We start from the raw sequence: 17,453 nt of genomic DNA, 5'->3' as shown, positions 1-17,453 counted from the left end.
TGGTTTTAGGAAAATTGGACAGATATATGCAGAAAAATGAAACTAAACCACATCCTTACAGCACACAAAAGAATAAATTCAAAATGGCTTAAAGCCTTAAATATTTGTCCTAAAACTATAAAAATCATAGAAGAAAACATAGGCAGTAAAATCTTGGACATTGCTCATAGCAATATTTTATCTGATGTATCTTCTCAGGCAAGAGAAGCAAAAGAAAAAATAAACAAGTGAGACTACCTCAAACTAAAAAGTTTTGAACAGCAAAGGAAACCACCAATAGAATAAAAAGATAACCCATGGAATGGGAGAACTTATTCTCTGATATATCTGATAAGGGGTTAATATCCAAAATTTTAAAGATAACTTACAAAACTGAATACAAGAAATACCAAACAACCCAATTAAAAAATGAGAAAAGGACCTGAACAGACACTTCTCCAAAAAGGATATACAGATGGCCAATAGAAATATGAAAAGATGCTCAGTGTCACCAATCATCAGAGAAATGCAAACAAAAACCACAATAAGATACATCCCATACCTGTCAGAATGGCTATCATCAATAAATCAACAAACAACAAGTGCTGGTGAGGATGTGGAGAAAGGGGAACCCTTTTGCACTGTTGGTGGAAATGCAGACTGGTGCAGCCACTATGGAGCAGTAAGGAGATACCTCAAAAAATTAAAAATGGATCTACATTTGGACCCAGTGATCTCATTTCTGGGAATATAGCTGAAGGAACTCAAAATACTAATTCCAAAGAACATAAGCACCTCTATGTTCATTGCAGTGTTACTGACAATCACCAAGATATGGAAGCAGCCCAAGTGTCCATCAGCAAATGAGTGGATAAAACAACTATGGGACATTTACATGATGGAATATTACTTAGCCATAAAAAGAAGATAATTTTACCCTTTGCAACAGCATGGATGGACTTGGAGAACATTATGCTAAGTGAAATAAACCAATCAGAGAAAGACAAAAACCACTGATTTCACTCATATGTGGAATCTAATGAACAAACTGAACTAACAAGCAAAATAGAGGAAGACTTATAGATCCAGTGACAGCTGGAGTGGGGGCGGGCAGTTGGGGAGTGGATTCTTAGCCATGCTTGACCTGGATCCTGCATCTTACGTTTTTCCTGCATTTATATCTTACAGTCTTGGGTAAGGTTTACCCTTCTTCTGCACCTAGGTCTAAGCTCTGGACCCCTAACTTGAGTCAGAGTCCTTCATTTCAACCAGCAATGAAGACTTCTGATCTTAGCTCTGGTAGGTAAAGAGCTTTGGAAGTTGTTGCTCCTGTTTTCAGAAAAGGGAGAATCTAACCAAATTGAAAATCAACAACTTTCCTTGGACACACCAGAGAACTAAAGTTGCAGGGCTAACTGCTACCCTGAAATCTGCAGACACAAGTAAATCCAGAGAATCTCAGATGAAATCTACTTACCTGAAGCAGAAGTCACTGGAGCCATAAACAGGTAGCAATTCTTAAGTAGGAAATTTTAATGAATTGCTGAAGGTTGTGTGTGGACAGTTTGAGAGTGAAAAACTGCTAGGGGCCATAATGTTAGCAGAACCCCATGTTTTCCTGGTTTTCACTTCCCAGAACCACAGAAGGTGCTCACAGTAAAATATTAAGAAAGATTTCTTTGTGATTCTGATAGTGGGAATGGAAGAGTAACCATTGTGAAACACATCCAAACACAATATATAACAAAGGACTATTTTGCCAGGGCAAAAATCTTCATGAGACCTTATCCCACCTGGGGGAAAAGCATTTCTCTGAGTTTACTCCCTCTATCCTTCCTATCTCATCTAAGTGGGTGGAGGGGCTGAGAAATATTTCTGAAGGTCACATCCCAAGGGCATAGGCCCATGAAAACTGAGAGTCAGTCTTAAAATATAGGACACTTATCCTTCCTCACTTATTACCACTATGCCATTAGAGTTCCAGTATAATAACAGTATAATAATAATAGGATTTAAGCTAAAAAATAACTTGCAGGTATCTGAGGGATAATTCTTAGGAGACCTCAAGTATAACAGAGGAGACAAAAACAAGGACACTGAAGGAATTTGAAGTTTAGCATAAAAGAATTACAGCTATGGCAAACATTAAATACAACCCAGCTTCTTGCCTGATTAGCATAAAACCTAACATTGATGCCTTGTTTACCTCAATTCTTATTAGGTGATATATCATGTCTAGTTTTCAACAAAAAACTTACAAGGCATACTAAAAGGCAAGAAAAAAACACAGTCTAAAGAGACAAAGCAATCATCAGAATCAGGCTCAGATATGACACAAGTTTGGGGATTAACAGAAAAACTTAAGTAACTATAATTAATATAGTAAGGGTTCTAATGAAGAAAGTAAATAACATGCAAGAATAAATGGGTAATGTAAGCAGAGAGATGAAAAGTCCAAGAATGATTTAAGAGGAAATGTGAGAAATTCTTAAAATTCTATGAAAGAAGTAAAAAATGACTTTGATGGATATGTTGGTATACTGGACATGGCCAAGGAATTAACTGGTGAAGCTGAAACTAGGTCAATAAAAAATTCCAAAATAAAATGCAGATAGAAGAAAGTGATAAAAAGAAGGAAACATCCAAGAACTTTGAGACAATTTCAAAGGTACAATTTCAAATATACAGGGTCCAGCACAAATAATACTCCTTTTTTATTACAAAATCTCTTATTACAAAATCATAAGCATGTAATTCAGTAACATAAAATACCACACTCAAACACACCATATGGCATTTTAGGTGAAATATTCAAATTAAAATTATAAATTATTACACCAATATTATCACCCTACCAACCACACTCAAGCAGGTGTTACTTCTGCTGGACCCTGCAGATGTTATTGGAATATGAGAAAGGGAAAAAAGAGAGAATGGAGGACAAGAAATAAAGTGGAATTGCTGGAAATATTCCAAAACTAATGACAGATAGGAAACCACTGAGCCAGGAAGCAGGATAAACACCAAAAAATTCTATGCCTAAGCATATTATATACAAACTACAGAAAACCAAAGACAAAAAAGAAAAATCTTGAAAGAAGTTAGAGGAAAAAAATACCTCACCTATAGAGGAACAATGACAAGAATTACAGTGGACTTCTCATCAGAAACTATGCAAGCAAGAAGAGATGAGAATGAAATATTTAATTTATCAAAAGCAAAAACAAAATCACTGACCTGTAATTCTATATCCACAAAACTTCCCTTCAAAACAGAGAAGAAATAAAAACTTTCTCAAACAAAACCTGAAGGAATTCATTTTAAGCAGATCTGCCCTGAAAGAAATGTTAACAGAAGTTCTTCAAGAAGAAAAATTATAACAGGTCAGAATCTTGGATCTGTATAAAGAAGAAAGTATGAAAGAAGAAATAAATCAAGGCAAAATAAAAAATTTTATTTTTATTATTCTTAACTGATCTAAAAGATACTGTTTACTTAAAGTAGTAATAGTAGCAATGTTTTAGGAAATAAATGACAGCAATATCTTAAGAAATAGGAAGGGAAACTTGAGAAAATTTTGTTATAAGTTATCAGCACTATACATATGAAGTAGTACTGTATAATGTTATTTGAAGGCAGGCTTAGATTAGTTTAAAATGTATATATTGCAAGATCTAGGATAACCACTAAAAATTTTCCGGGAATTAATATAATTGGTATGCTAAAAAAGACAAAATGGAATCATATAAAATGCTCCATTAAAATTAAAGAAGGGGGAATAGAAACCAAGACACAAATGCAATGAACAGAAAATAGTCATAAATTTAATAGATACTATTCCAACTACATTAATAATTATTTTAAATGTGGATGGCCTAAGTAATACAATTAAAAATAAATATTTCCAGAATTGAGAAAAGAAGAACCAACTACATGTTGTCTACAGAATCCCACTTTAAACAGAAACACTCAGAAAAGTTGAAAGAATGGAGAAAGATATATCATGCTAACATTAATCAAAAGAAAGTGGGCGTAGCCACATAAATTTCAGGCAAAGCAGACTCAAAAATAAGGAAAATTATCAGGGATAAAGAGGAGCATTAATAATAAAGGGATCAATTCTCCAAGAAGATATATCAGTCCTAAATGTGTATCGATCTAGCAAGAGGACATTGAATACTGAGGCAAAAATGAATTGAACTGCAAGAAGGAATAGAAAATCCATTATTGTAGCTAGATTTCAATCAGTACTGAGGACTTCGGACTTTAGCTCTATTCTGTCAGTAGTTGATATAACAATCAGCCAAAAGACTGCTAAGAATATAGTTGACCTGAACAGCACTATCAATCAACTGGATCTAATTGACATTTATAGAATATTTCATTCAATAAAAGCATAAAATTCCTCTGAAACCCACATGTAACATTCACCAAGATAAGATCACCTTCTGAGCCACAAAACACACCTTAAAAATTTTTAAATAATAGAAATCATGCAATGTATGACTTTGGATCACTATAAAATTAAATCAGAAATCATTCACAGGATAACTTAAAAATAACAAAATATTTGGAGATTAAGTAGTATAGTTCCAAGTAATACACAGGTTAAAGAGAAAACATTAAGAGAAATTTTTAAATATTTTAAACTAATTAAAAATGAAAATAAAATTTACAAAGGTTTGTTTGGTGCAGTAAAAGTAGTGCTTAGAGGGAAATTTATAGCATAAAGTGCATATATTAGAAATGAAGAGAGAGAGATCTAAAAAATCAGTAACCTAAGCACCTACTTTAGAAAACTGAGAAAAAGGGAGCAATTTAATCTTAAAACAAGCAAAATAAGTAATAAAAACTAGAATAAAAATCAATAAAATTGAACATTGGAGAACAATAAAGAAAATCAACCTGAACTGAGAAGGCTGTGTCTAAAGGTAATTCAACTGGTTCAGTTTTCACCAATTCTGGCTGGAAAGGAGGGGAGCATCAGGGTGGGGGGTCATGTCAATCATGAAATATAGCACTTAAGACGGATTTCCTCAGTTACTCACTTCTCTGTCATTTGCTCATGTGAATATTAAGTAAAAAAATACACTAATCGTTTAGCATGCCAGGCAATGCGTTAATTTCTAGACAATTACAAAGATAAAAAAGACTTGGTCCTTGCAATAAGATAAATAATAGCAGCTAACATTTATTGACTCTGTAGCAGCAGTCGTTCAAATAACTTTTCATTTAAACCTCACATAACCACCTGAAGCAGGTATTATTGTTATTTCCATTTTACAGATGAAGAGACTGAGCTGTAGAAGAATTAAATGATTTGTCACAATCACATGGCAACTAAATGGCATGGCACCATCTGGCCTGAACTCTTGGTTACCACGTTCTATTCTAATGATCAAGGAAAGGAAATTCCTTGACTTCCCTTGAAAATCTACTCTGCCTAATGGGAATTTTCACATTAAGGACACATGTCTTATAATTAAAATTAAGCCCTTCTACTGTCATTTAAAATCCTTTCTTTTCTTCTGCCACCCTTCCTCATTTCCTCCTTCCCTTTCTTCTTTTCTTCTTTTCTTTTTTGGCTATGTTGAGGGGAAACAAGAGATAGGGCACATAGACCTGTATATAATGCACTTTCATATAAAGAAAATGGTAACAGAATTATGAAAGAAAAATAAATTTATTGGAAATTACTTTTAAAAAGAGCTTTTTTCTATTTGGAGCTTGGCTAGAAATACTCTAAAGAAGGAAGCTGTTTTTGACATGTATAAAGATTTTTTAACAACCATCTCTCTTGTAAGTAATTAAGTACAAGTAATTACATAATTACTTGATTATGTAGCAGCACTAAAATTTTACAGGAGGTTTTTCACTTAAACTCAAGCCTTATAAAAATAATTGCCATAAGTCAAAATTATTTTCTAAATGCAGTAATTCTGCTCTTAATTTTTTTGAAGGGGGGTGAAATCTAGGTCTATTTTTGTTTAGCAACCAAAGCCAGAGAAATAAGTAATTTAATGATGTGTCACTTTGTTCAGAAACTGACTTTAAACTTAGAATGAAAACCCAAGTTATGATAGTGAGGAACACTTAGGTGGGAAGTGAAATTATAAGCCAAGGCCATAATCTAGAGAATATTTTTAGTCATAAATTTCTAAAATCATCAGTTATATTAGGGTTTGCTCTAATATTATATTATATTATATTAGAGAATGCTCTAGTCTCAAACTGATATTTTAAAATACTTGGTTTCTCAAAATGTATAACCGAATAATAAGATTGAGAGATAGAAAGCTAAAGAAGACTCAGAAAACATCATTTTATTCATATGTAACCTCTGCTTGTGAGGAACAAGTTTGGGTAATGTAATGTGTGGGTTTTCTTTTTTCTTTCTTTCTTTTTTTTTTTTTACCATTTTCTTTCATTCTTTCTATCTTTTCTTTTTAAAAGTGAGCTGTCTCATCATTGCAAATGTTCTCAAGTTCTTAGAACTCTAATTAAAATGTGGTAATTGGTTATGTTACCTCAATTACCATGATGCATGGACATTGATGCAAAGTGACACCAATTGAATCCCTTGGGTGTTTTACCCTGGGGCCATCCCATTTATCGTGCCCTTATTATTTTCAATTATGTGGTTAGATGTGTTGCATACTTTCAAGGCCTATAAATGTGCAGAGATTTTTCTGCACACAAGGTTCTGTTTTCAGTGCTAGAGCTCCGGAGTGGCAGAGGAAAAGGAAAAAAAATATATTTTTGTGAAGAATAAAAAATTAAAACCTTAAATTTGTTAATGACTCAAAGGTACACTTGCTGAAATAAAGGCATTTCAAAGGAATCCAGATTATTCATGTTTAAAACATCTTTTTGAAAAAAACGGTACCAATTCAGAGGCCTTCTGTGACAAGTTAGGCAGGTGAGGAAACTGAGAAAGACAAGTTTCCCTTCTCTTTAGGTAAAGGTTTAGGTTTCAAAAAGGGCTAGGCAGAGCCGAACTGAGTACTTTATAGGATGCATATATAGTATGAGCAAAATGGTATTTTACAGAAACATGTCCCCGGTAAGAATGTGAAGATAAGAGCACTCTGAAGTGGTTACCACATAGTGTTTCCCAAGGGTGACATTGCTGGTGTTTGTGGGAAAGAAGCCATAGATTATTCTATGCATTGTTGTTCTCGTCCACACCTGCCCACTTAGTGTTAGTGGTGTCCTGTTACTATGAATGACTTCTGGACGTTTCTCCACAAAAATCTAGGAGTGAATTAGGCCATTGTTTGCGGACATCGTTGATAACTGTAACATACTTTGTTAGCCCTGGCTGGTGTGGCTCAGTGCATTGAGTGGCAGCCTGCAAACCACAGGGTTTGTCAGTTTGATTCCCACTCAGGGCACATACCTGGGTTGTGGGCCAGGTCCCCAGTAGGGGCTGCATGAGAGGCACCCACACATTGATGTTTCTCTCCCTCTCTTTCTCCCTCTCTTCCCCTCTGTCTAAAAATAAAATAAATAAAATCTTTTTTTTTTAAAAAAAAGAGAAACTTTGTCAAACCAGTTTCATTTTCGGAGTATGATCCCTGTGTCTTCACCAGGTTTTATTTTAAAAAAAAATCATGTTCACAGATTTCTGAAAACTGTAAAAATTTTCTGTCCTATGTGTTTAGATCTTGATTTAGTTTGAGTATTTCCAAATAGGTACAGCATTTGTTCGTATGCTGCAGATGACAGAAGAAACTGAATTAGGAAAGCTGTGAGAGAAAGGAGGAGTTGTAATGTACAAAGATCTTTTAAAGTCCAGCGGAGCATAGACATGGTTGTAGAATACTAGATTTTATGTCCAAATCAACACCCAAAAAGCCTTATATTTGCAACACTTTGAAAGTACCTTCCCATCTAAGTTTTACACATATATTAACTGTTGGGTTATTTTTTCCTTTATTTTTGTCAAACAAATTTTACATAGAACTCATTATTTTTAGAAATAGCTTTGAAGTAAAGACTATAGAAGGATGATATGTAATGACCTAATCCAGAGCATTTTATTCATTTATAAGATACATGCTAAAATCTAAACTTTACTAGTCAAACTTCTCAATTTTTCAAAAGAAGTTTTTTCCTCTCTCAAGTTTTATTTTTTAATTCAGTGATTTCTCATTATTTGGTGTGTTTATTTTTTCCAAATAAGCCCAATACTTGATTCCATCCATGCATTTCTCCCAATAAATCCAAGTCTTTCTTCACAGAAGAGCCAAGGATGAGAGTGTAGGGAAGCACTGGATTTACTACCAGATGGACTTTTCTAACTAAATCCAATTTAGCTTGAGTCTTTACTCTTTAACACAACATGCAAAAATTCTTAGGACGGACCAACTAATAGAAAATAGTATATTAACAGAAATTACTGTGCTGTCAGTTGTTTATGATCCTTCTTTCATTCAATTCAAAAAAGAATTCCAGGCAGTTTCCAATAAAAAGAAAAAATAAGACTATAAATTGTTAATACAGGATACAATAACCAACCAATGAAGCCTTGTAGAGAAACCATCAATAAACCCTTTATGCACTGTAAGAGCTTAAAGTCCTGGAGTCAGATATGCATGGATCCGATCTTCTTCCTCTACTTACCAGCTCTATGATCTTGGGTAATTAATCTTTTAAAAATTTAACTTCTTCATCTATAGTTGTTATGAGGATTAACTAAGATGATATATGAAAAATGGCAACTCAGTGACTTAAGACACTGTGCATGTTCAACGCTGCTAGCAAGTAACCCAACAGCCCCCTTCTTTTATGATTCACACGTGTACCACTTGCCTTTAGAGGGATCTTTGCCAGCCAATCAAACAAACTAAATTAACACAAGAAAACAGAATAAACTGATTCCCCTGAGGAAACTGGTCTGTATTAGTTTGAACCTGTCCAAAAGAGAGGTTTTTTGAGATGGCACTTCAAAAAAGAAATCTAATTTGTAATATAAACAAATTTTGGCTGGAAAAACTGGTCTTTTTAATACAAATTCCATGTGAGTCAGGAGTTTCTGTGAAGCATGTGTAAATTTAGTAAGAAGCCCCAAATACTTAGAAAAAAATCCTTAAGTGTCAGTAAGCTATCAGTGATCAACCAATTCACATGGCAGCCCAAATTCTCTCTTTTCTATTGTTCCTGATAGTTTAAAAGGGAAAATGCTTGCTTACTCCTCTTTGTTAAAGTTCTCATAAGAAATTACTGCTTTTCCTAGCCCACTTAGGTTTGGCTCATTTGGGGCATTTATCACCTGTGATAATGAAGAAATTTAATGCAGTATTTTTAAATTGTGCTGGAAAAAACGAGATTACCTACTCATATTTTCAAAATACAATAGGCTTGATTTGCATTTACAAAAGTTCCATTAATCGCTCTGGCTGGTGTAGCTCAGTGTATTGAGCGCTGGCCTGCAAACCAAAGGGTCACCGGTTTGATCCCAGTCAGGGCATGTGCATAGGTTGCAAGCCAGGTTCCCAGTAGGGGGTGCACGAGAAGCAACCACACATTGAAGCTTCTCTCCCTCTCTTTTTCTTCCCTTCCCCCCATAAATAAATAAATAAATAAATCTTTAAAAAAAACAAAAATTCTGTTAATCTACTTGATTTTTAAAAAAGTGGTTGCAGATGCACCATTCTTATCATTAAAGAAGACTTCATTTTAAATAGTTTGGGATGTTGATTCAGGACACTGACTCTGGAGACAAAAATGCTTAGGTTTGAATGACAGATCAGTTACAAACTAGCTGTGTAACTTTGAACAAGTTGTTGAAACTTTCCTTTGCCTTAATTTTTTCTTCCGTAAAATTGAGAGGATAATAGTACATATATACTATATAGTGGTTAAAAGTCTTAAGTGACTTAACATGTTAATTACTTAGAACAGTGCTTGATACATATAATAATAGCTATGTGTTAGTTGATTATTATTATTATTATTATTATTATTATTATGATTACTTATTTCCTTCACAAAGGAATACCCATTTTTTACTGCCAGGCCTCAGGGTAATTGACCCATCTCTAATTATGTAAAATTCTGTATATGCTCATGCGTTTTCTAAAACAATTTTATTGAGATATAATTGGCATAAAATAAACTTCACAATTTAAAATGTATAATATTAGATGTTTTGATAAATGAATATACTCACAAAACCATCACTATAAGTAAGATCATGAGTATATATATCACCCCAAAAAGCTTCCTCATTATCCCTTATAATTCCTCTGGTGGTCACAAAGATTTTACCTATAATTTTTTTCTAAATAGTTTTTACATTTTACATTTAGGTCTATGATCCATTTTAACTTCATTTTTATGTGTAGTACAGTGTATGATTCAATTTCATATTTGTGTTTATGGATATTCATTTGTTCCAGTATCATCTGTTGAAATATTATCCTTGGAATTGCCTTTACACCTTTGTCAAAAATCAATTGACCATTTATGTGCAGCTTTATACCCTATTCTATTGATCTATTTTTGACTTGATACTATCGCCATACTCTCTTAACTACTATGCCTTTTTCGTAAGTCTTGAAATTAGGACCTGTAAGTACTCCAGCTTTACTTATCTTTTCCAAAATCACTTTGCCTATTCTAGCTCCTTTGCATTTCCATATGAATTTTTAGAATCAGCTTATAAATTTTTGCCAAAAGCATCACTGAGATTTTCATTTGGATTACATTAACTCTATGGATAAATCTGGGAATAATCAATCCATTAACAATAATGTGCCTTCTGATTCATAAACACAGTATAGTTCATCACTCATTCAGCTAGTTTCTCTAAGTAATGTTTTGTAGTTTTCATAAAATAGATGTTACATATTTTTTGTTAAATATATCCCTAAACATTTCATGTTTTTGCAGCTATTATATAATAAATGATATTGTTTTAATTTTAATTTCTGATAGTTCATTTATAATACATAAAAATACAATTGGTGCTTGTATATTAATCTTCCATCTTGTAGCCTTGATAAATTCCTTTTTTTTTTTTTTAGCTCTCGGATCTTTCTGGAAATTCTATAACATCTTCTATATAGATTATCATAAGGTCTGTGAGTAAAGATAATTTTGCTCAGTAACTCCCAAGTGGCATGTCTTTAATTCCTTTTTCTTGCTTTATTGCACTGGTTAAAATTTCCAGTACAATGTTCAATAGAAATGCTAAAAATAAACATCTTTGCCATTTTTCTGATATTAGGAGAAAAGCAATCAGCTGATTATTTGCATATGCCTTTTATTAAGTTGAGGAAGCTCTTACTTTATTCTTAGGTTTCTGAGTTTTTATCAGGAAAGGTGATGGATTTTGACAAATGTACTTTCTAAACCCACTGGGATAATCACATAGTTTTCCTTTGTTAGTCTATAAATATGGTGAACTACATTGACTTTTTTTTCAAATGTTAAACTAACTTTGCATTTTTTCGATAAACCTTACATGGTCATAATATATATTTTATATATTGATGTTTTGATTTGGTAAAATTTTATTAAGAATCTTTTTATCTATATTCATGAGGGATATTGGTCTGTGGTTTTCTGATCATTCTTGCTAGAGATATATCAATTTCACTGATCTTCTAAAAAACAGCCTAAACATAATGGATTTTTTTCTCTTTCTGTCTTTTCTGTCTTCAATTTCAATAATTTCTGTTCTGATCTTTATTATTCACAATATTCCCTTTATTTCCTTTAAAATTCATAGAATCTCTAGGGATCTGTCTCTTATTCCTGTTAATGATCATTTCAGAGAACAGAGTCAAAGGGACAAAATTCAAGAGATTAATTTTTACAGGTAACAAAATAAACAAAAGTAAGTCTGGACAAAGAACTTGAGTATAGGAAGAATAAAGCATTGTGTCAAATAATTATGCAATTTCAAATCTTGATAAAGGACATAGATACTTTGGGGTTTTTTCTGTTTTGACCTACAGAACCTAATATAAGAACTCTTATTTTCTTGCAATTTTTTAAAAGGAGATATATTCATTATTTACCTTGTTAGGAGTAATAAATTTGTTTAATTGATATTTAATCATTTATCTGAAATTTTCTGAATCCTATTAAAAGATTTTCCATTTTTTTGTCAGTATTAACTGTAAGCTTGAAGGCAGTACTTGTGAATATCACTTAGTATTATAGTTATTTGTATATCTTTCTAAGTTCACTTTTTGAGAGGAGGGAAGTTTTCTTATTTACCTCTGAATCTCTAACATTGACTACTATAGAGCATTACTTAGAGAAAATTCACTTACGTAACAAACAGTATGGAGTGTCTATTAAGTCCTAGGTACTTTATGGGGTTTTGGGAATGCAAAGATGAGTAGACAGTGACTGAGTGGATGCTTTCTTTAGACCAGTGGAGAAGACAAACAGGAATCAAATCATCACACAAACAGATGTAAACTGAACAATGAAGAGCACTGGATGGATGATTAGGTGACATTTCTTATACAAGCTATTTCTAAAATGATTAATGAAGAGAATCCTATAACAAAGAGAAAAACAGAGCCTCTGATTCTAACATACACCACATTTTTAGAACCACTTTATCCAATACCTCAAACAGAATTTCCTTCAGAAGTAACTTTTGAAGAACAGAAAGTATACTATAGGATACCTCACAATATGTTTCAGAACTTAAGACATTGTCCCCATTGGACAAGAAGAAAGGTTAAAAGGCATCTTCATGGTGGTCTCATGAAGGTGAAATAGCCTTCATGAAGAAACATAACATTTAAAGCCATTTTGTGAAAATATAAACACTGAAAATTAATATAGATATAGTAACTTCAAATCAAATACTAATGTGAAACAAAATTTATTAAATGAAAGCATATACTCACTCATTTATCAAGTATCTACCAGGTATCTATTATGTGCAAGTATGTCCCAGGGCCTAGAAATATAGCAGCGAAAGTCCTTGTGCACACGAAGGGGATGACTTAGGGGTGGGATGAACAAACAAAAGACCACTTAGAGACTTCTGATTCTCCACAAAGGCAGCCTCCCATACTGGTGAAACACTACTCTGCCCATCAAAGCAACTTAGAATCTTTACCTGACCCACAGAGATCAGAAGCAAGAAATATTTCCAACATAATGAAGTACGCTGTGCTCTCTGTGTTGTTGCATTAGTGCCACTCTGTACCCTTCTAGTCCTTCCTTGACTGTGATTTTCAACCCTGTTTAGCACAGTGAACCTTATTCGCTTGCTTCATTATTCCAAACAACCAAAGCATTCCGCAGCCAACCTAAAGAAAAGGGAGACTTTTCTCTATTTGCAATTTATATCTACTTCTATGTAGTAGCTTGAGCCTGGGTTTCAAAGCTAAAGCTTACCTTTGCCACAGAAATAGGGTAAAAATATCTATGTCTAGTCTGAAAAGATCTAGTCCATCATCCCTGGTCATATGATTTCAAGTAAATCTCCAAAGAAACCCAGTTTTGTCTCCTTCAAGCAGTTTAAATGCTTCCAAAATGTCAGAGTTTCTCCAGGAGCAGTAGGTTTTTGTGTAAGCTTTATTAGGACCATTACTATGCTTAGAGGCTTCAAACTATAGAATAAAAAATAACCTCTTCTGCCCTTTCAAACACAGAAAAGAAAAGATTCCAGGTAGATAGCTTCACAACAGTTCATTTCAAAAAAAGGCACCCAATTATATAGACTCTAATTACTGATAATAACTCAGAAATCTTAAGAAATTTAACAACTTCAGCTCAAAACAATTAAACTGGACTGTTGATAAAATCACCCCCTAGACTCAATATATGAGCTACAGATGCAAAGAGAGTGAGAAGGCCTTCTGATTGGTTCTCTCTTCTATTCCCAGTCCCCAATGCCAAACACATCAGATTGCAAATATTAAGGCTTTGTAAGAATTATAATTCATAAGAGAAACTTGTTTTTAAGATAAGACTATTACATTTGATTTTTCAATTTTGAATCTTGAACCTTCCATAAAGATAGACTTGATGATAAAAACATAAGAAACACTTTCCATTCTATGTATGTATGTGTGTATGTATGAATGCATGTTTGTTTGTATTTCATTTATGTAAGTCAAACATAAGAATTAGGCCTTCAAGTAATAGATACTGATTTCAAGGTCACTTGGGGAATGCAATCTTCTTGGTTTTCTGGATAAGTACCTGTTCTATATTATAATAAAACAACTCTAGTCACATATATTTTCTTCATATAGCAATAGCTTGAATCACAGTAAATTTGGAAAATTCTTCAAAGAGATCCCTACCTCTACCTTGAGCACTGCCTTAAAACACTTGAGGAAACTTGCTGGTTGTCAGCAATGCAACTCTATCAGAAGGAGCTCTAAGCAAGAACAATGGAGATTGTTATACAAATGTTGTATCATGTAAAAAAAGATAAACAGTACACTTTTTTGCATTGCCTTATCAGCAGAACATACACATTGCTCCACATGCTCTGAATGTGGTAAGCTACCTTCCAGAAAGATATTGTTAGGTCACTGTACGATTAATAAATATCATTGGTGAAGAAATGATGGAAAGAATTAATGGCTTAATTTGGTAAGATTAAGCAAAATATCCATGTGATTTTTTTAAAAAAAGACCATGAGATACACTTAAATGCATCTTATTAGTAGACAAATAAATCTCTTAGTTATGACAAATGGAGCTTCATTCAGTGCTTGGAGATTTCTATCCCTTGAGTCAATAAAACCACTTGTAACATGAACACAAGCCCTGAAAGAATTTTTTCCTGAGAAAAATGAGAGACCATTATGCTTTAAAAACAAAACCACTCACAGAGTCCTTTCCCATCTTCTTCTGAAGCCTCGTCTGCCACTGGACGGCATGCAGGACAATGGCTTCCCACCTCCTTTCGAGATTGACGATGATCAGCTGCATGGGCTGGTGGTCTGCGCTCAGGTCGCAGGTCTCCCCCTCATCCAGGAGATGCTGGCACAGTCGCAGGATGGAGGCCACTCCACGGCGCCGCTGCTTGATTTCACGACACAGGGACTGCAACACAGAGAGGGACCAAGTCGTGAGTGTTTGCAGGACAGATTCCCTAAGATATAAAACACACTTTCCCACCCTAATTTTAGGCTGTAGTGATATGCTCAGCTGTGAACAATTGAACAAGAAGGACTCTGCAGTCGCCTTTAGATTAGAGGTCTCTTACAGACAGATACCCAACTAATGCCAAAGAATTTAGCTGCTCACCAATCCTCTTCCCTTTTTCACTGATTTTGTCGTCTGAAGTGTCAGGTCTCACCTTAACACCCAGGTGTTTAACAATTATAACTTAATGAAATAAGTCATTAAGTCATATGAATGCCAAACAGATTATACATTTTGATTCAAAGTCCCAGGAAACACAAAACACAGAAGTTCTCAGAAAAGACATTTTTTCCAAGTTTACTTTCAGATATTTTTGGAGCCAAAAGCTTAGTCTTCTACTGACTGGGAATAAGTTAAATAAGATTGTAAAGAACTTTAATATATAACATCTATTATTTGACCAAGAAAAAAAAGCATTAGCAACATTTCCCTTCCAAAGCTTGATTAACAAAGCAGTAATGTTCTGAAAACAGAAATTAGGATACTGGATTATTACTGCACTATTTGTTGCTGTGTTTCTTTTAATAGCTATTCACACTGTTTAAGAAGGATATGCATGCATCAAAATAGCATTTTGCCCCAGAAACATTTGTACTGCTGCAGTGACCCTAAGCTGAATGATTCAAGCAAAACAGTGGATACATATGTCAAAAATATTATATCTTTTCATTGCCTACGGATAGTGTGTAAGTGATAGTCTAATTCAAAGCCTTCAGGAGAAATGATTATATCTGCAAACATCTCTGAATTACTAATCTCCTGCTACTGCCACAATTGGACTGTTCCAACAGTTAACAGATTGCTTATTAATCAACAAGGGTAAACAAGACAATGCAATTTCATTTAGTGTGAGAGTTTTAATGCCTAAAAGTATTTGTGCTTAAAATGTTAATCTAGATAAGGTTTCATTAAAAGTCTTAAAATGATTAAGTGTGGTTCATTGAAATGTGCATGGAGTGGTAGTAGATCAGCAGGTGGACATTTCATACAGATGTTCCACTTATTGATATAGTACACGCTATAGCCGTTTAAATGACCCTAACTCAGTAATAGCTTGAATTCTATTATTCCTGTAATGAGAGAACCCTGGACCCTTAATATTTATGAATTTTAAATAAGGTGAATGACAATTTCCCAAACCTCTATTTATGGAAAAATATGACTAGGAATTTTATTATTCAATTTCACCAATGTGGCATTTTTAGTTACGTTTTCTGAACTTTCCCTTATTTCTTTTCCTAGGGTTCATTACTATTTTCCTACATAACTCCTGATATAATCACGAGGTCTGACAAATTTCTTTACTGATGCAATTCATTAGCTCTATGCTGAATGAGGAGAAACCCCCAAACATTCAAAGATAAAACCTGAGGTCTACTAAAGTAGCAGGCACTGTGTCCAACTGTTCTAATCCTGCTAACTGTCCCACCCCACATGCATTCTCTCTCCTTCTCTCTCCGTCTCTGAAATTTGAAACAGTTTTTTAAAAAACTGTTGACATTCAATATTTGATTTTTGAATGTTCCCAATTGTGCAAGTTTTTTTAATCTCCAAAGAAGTTAGTCTATATTCTGGATTAATATTTTATCCCATAGGCACACTTGGGGAATAACAGCACTTTAAAAAGGAGGGGAAAATTGGGAACTTTACACAGCCAACTTATTTTTTAGTACTTTTTTATATTTAGAAGATAAAGTTGATAAAGTTATATTCTTCTATATAAACGGGTTTCCATGACAAGCACTAAAATATAAATATTTATTTATAATAGTAAAATAAAATCAGTATTTCTTAGAATTAGTAGTTTCCATTATTTCCATGATAAACTATGCATAGAGAAATGTTAAATATAACTACATGGGAACAAATGATTATATTATCTTTGGCTTACATTTTCAGGGAAAAGTACTTTTAAACAGAAACTCAAGCTAAACAAACTAAGCCACAGAAATAAGACAAATTTATCCCTGTCTCCTGGACCTCCTCAAATGTATATTGCACCTTACATCTGCTAGGCATTGTTTCAGGCATGGAGGCTTCAAAAAGGAGCAAGTTAATGTTCCTTCTCTCAAAGACCTGAGAGTCTACTAGGGCGGATTATACAAGTAGGATACCAAGAACAGTGCAGAAAGGGGGGCACTAACAGGATTTTTGCTATTGGAGGAGTTGGTGAAATCTTCAGTGTGAGGCAGATGGTCCAAGTTGGGTGGTGGTATTTAGAAGGTCCAGGAGCAAGTAGCCTGGGGCAGTAGAGTGCCCAGTGTGTAGGGGGTGAGGGAAGAGAGTGAAGCAGCTGGAAAAAGGAGACCAGAAATTTTTGGAATGCTTTTCAT

The 17,453-nt window shown here is 33.8% G+C and overlaps 1 protein-coding gene across 2 annotated transcripts in view; it reads right to left on the bottom strand.

The window, feature by feature from the left end:
• Nucleotides 1–17,453, bottom strand: part of AKAP6 (A-kinase anchoring protein 6) — a 464,313-nt gene that overhangs the window by 31,758 nt on the left and 415,102 nt on the right. For both annotated transcript variants that reach the window (XM_054577924.1, XM_054577925.1), the window contains one exon: nucleotides 14,803–15,018. In XM_054577924.1, coding sequence (XP_054433899.1) covers nucleotides 14,803–15,018 — 216 coding nt within the window. The remainder of the gene's footprint in view (nucleotides 1–14,802; nucleotides 15,019–17,453) is intronic.

This window comes from Pteronotus mesoamericanus, unplaced genomic scaffold (assembly GCF_021234165.1).
Source record: "Pteronotus mesoamericanus isolate MK-2021 breed Mesoamerican mustached bat unplaced genomic scaffold, CSHL_Meso_final contig_46, whole genome shotgun sequence".
Classification (NCBI taxonomy): Eukaryota; Metazoa; Chordata; class Mammalia; order Chiroptera; family Mormoopidae; genus Pteronotus; species Pteronotus mesoamericanus.
This window is presented reverse-complemented; position numbering and strand designations above follow the sequence as displayed.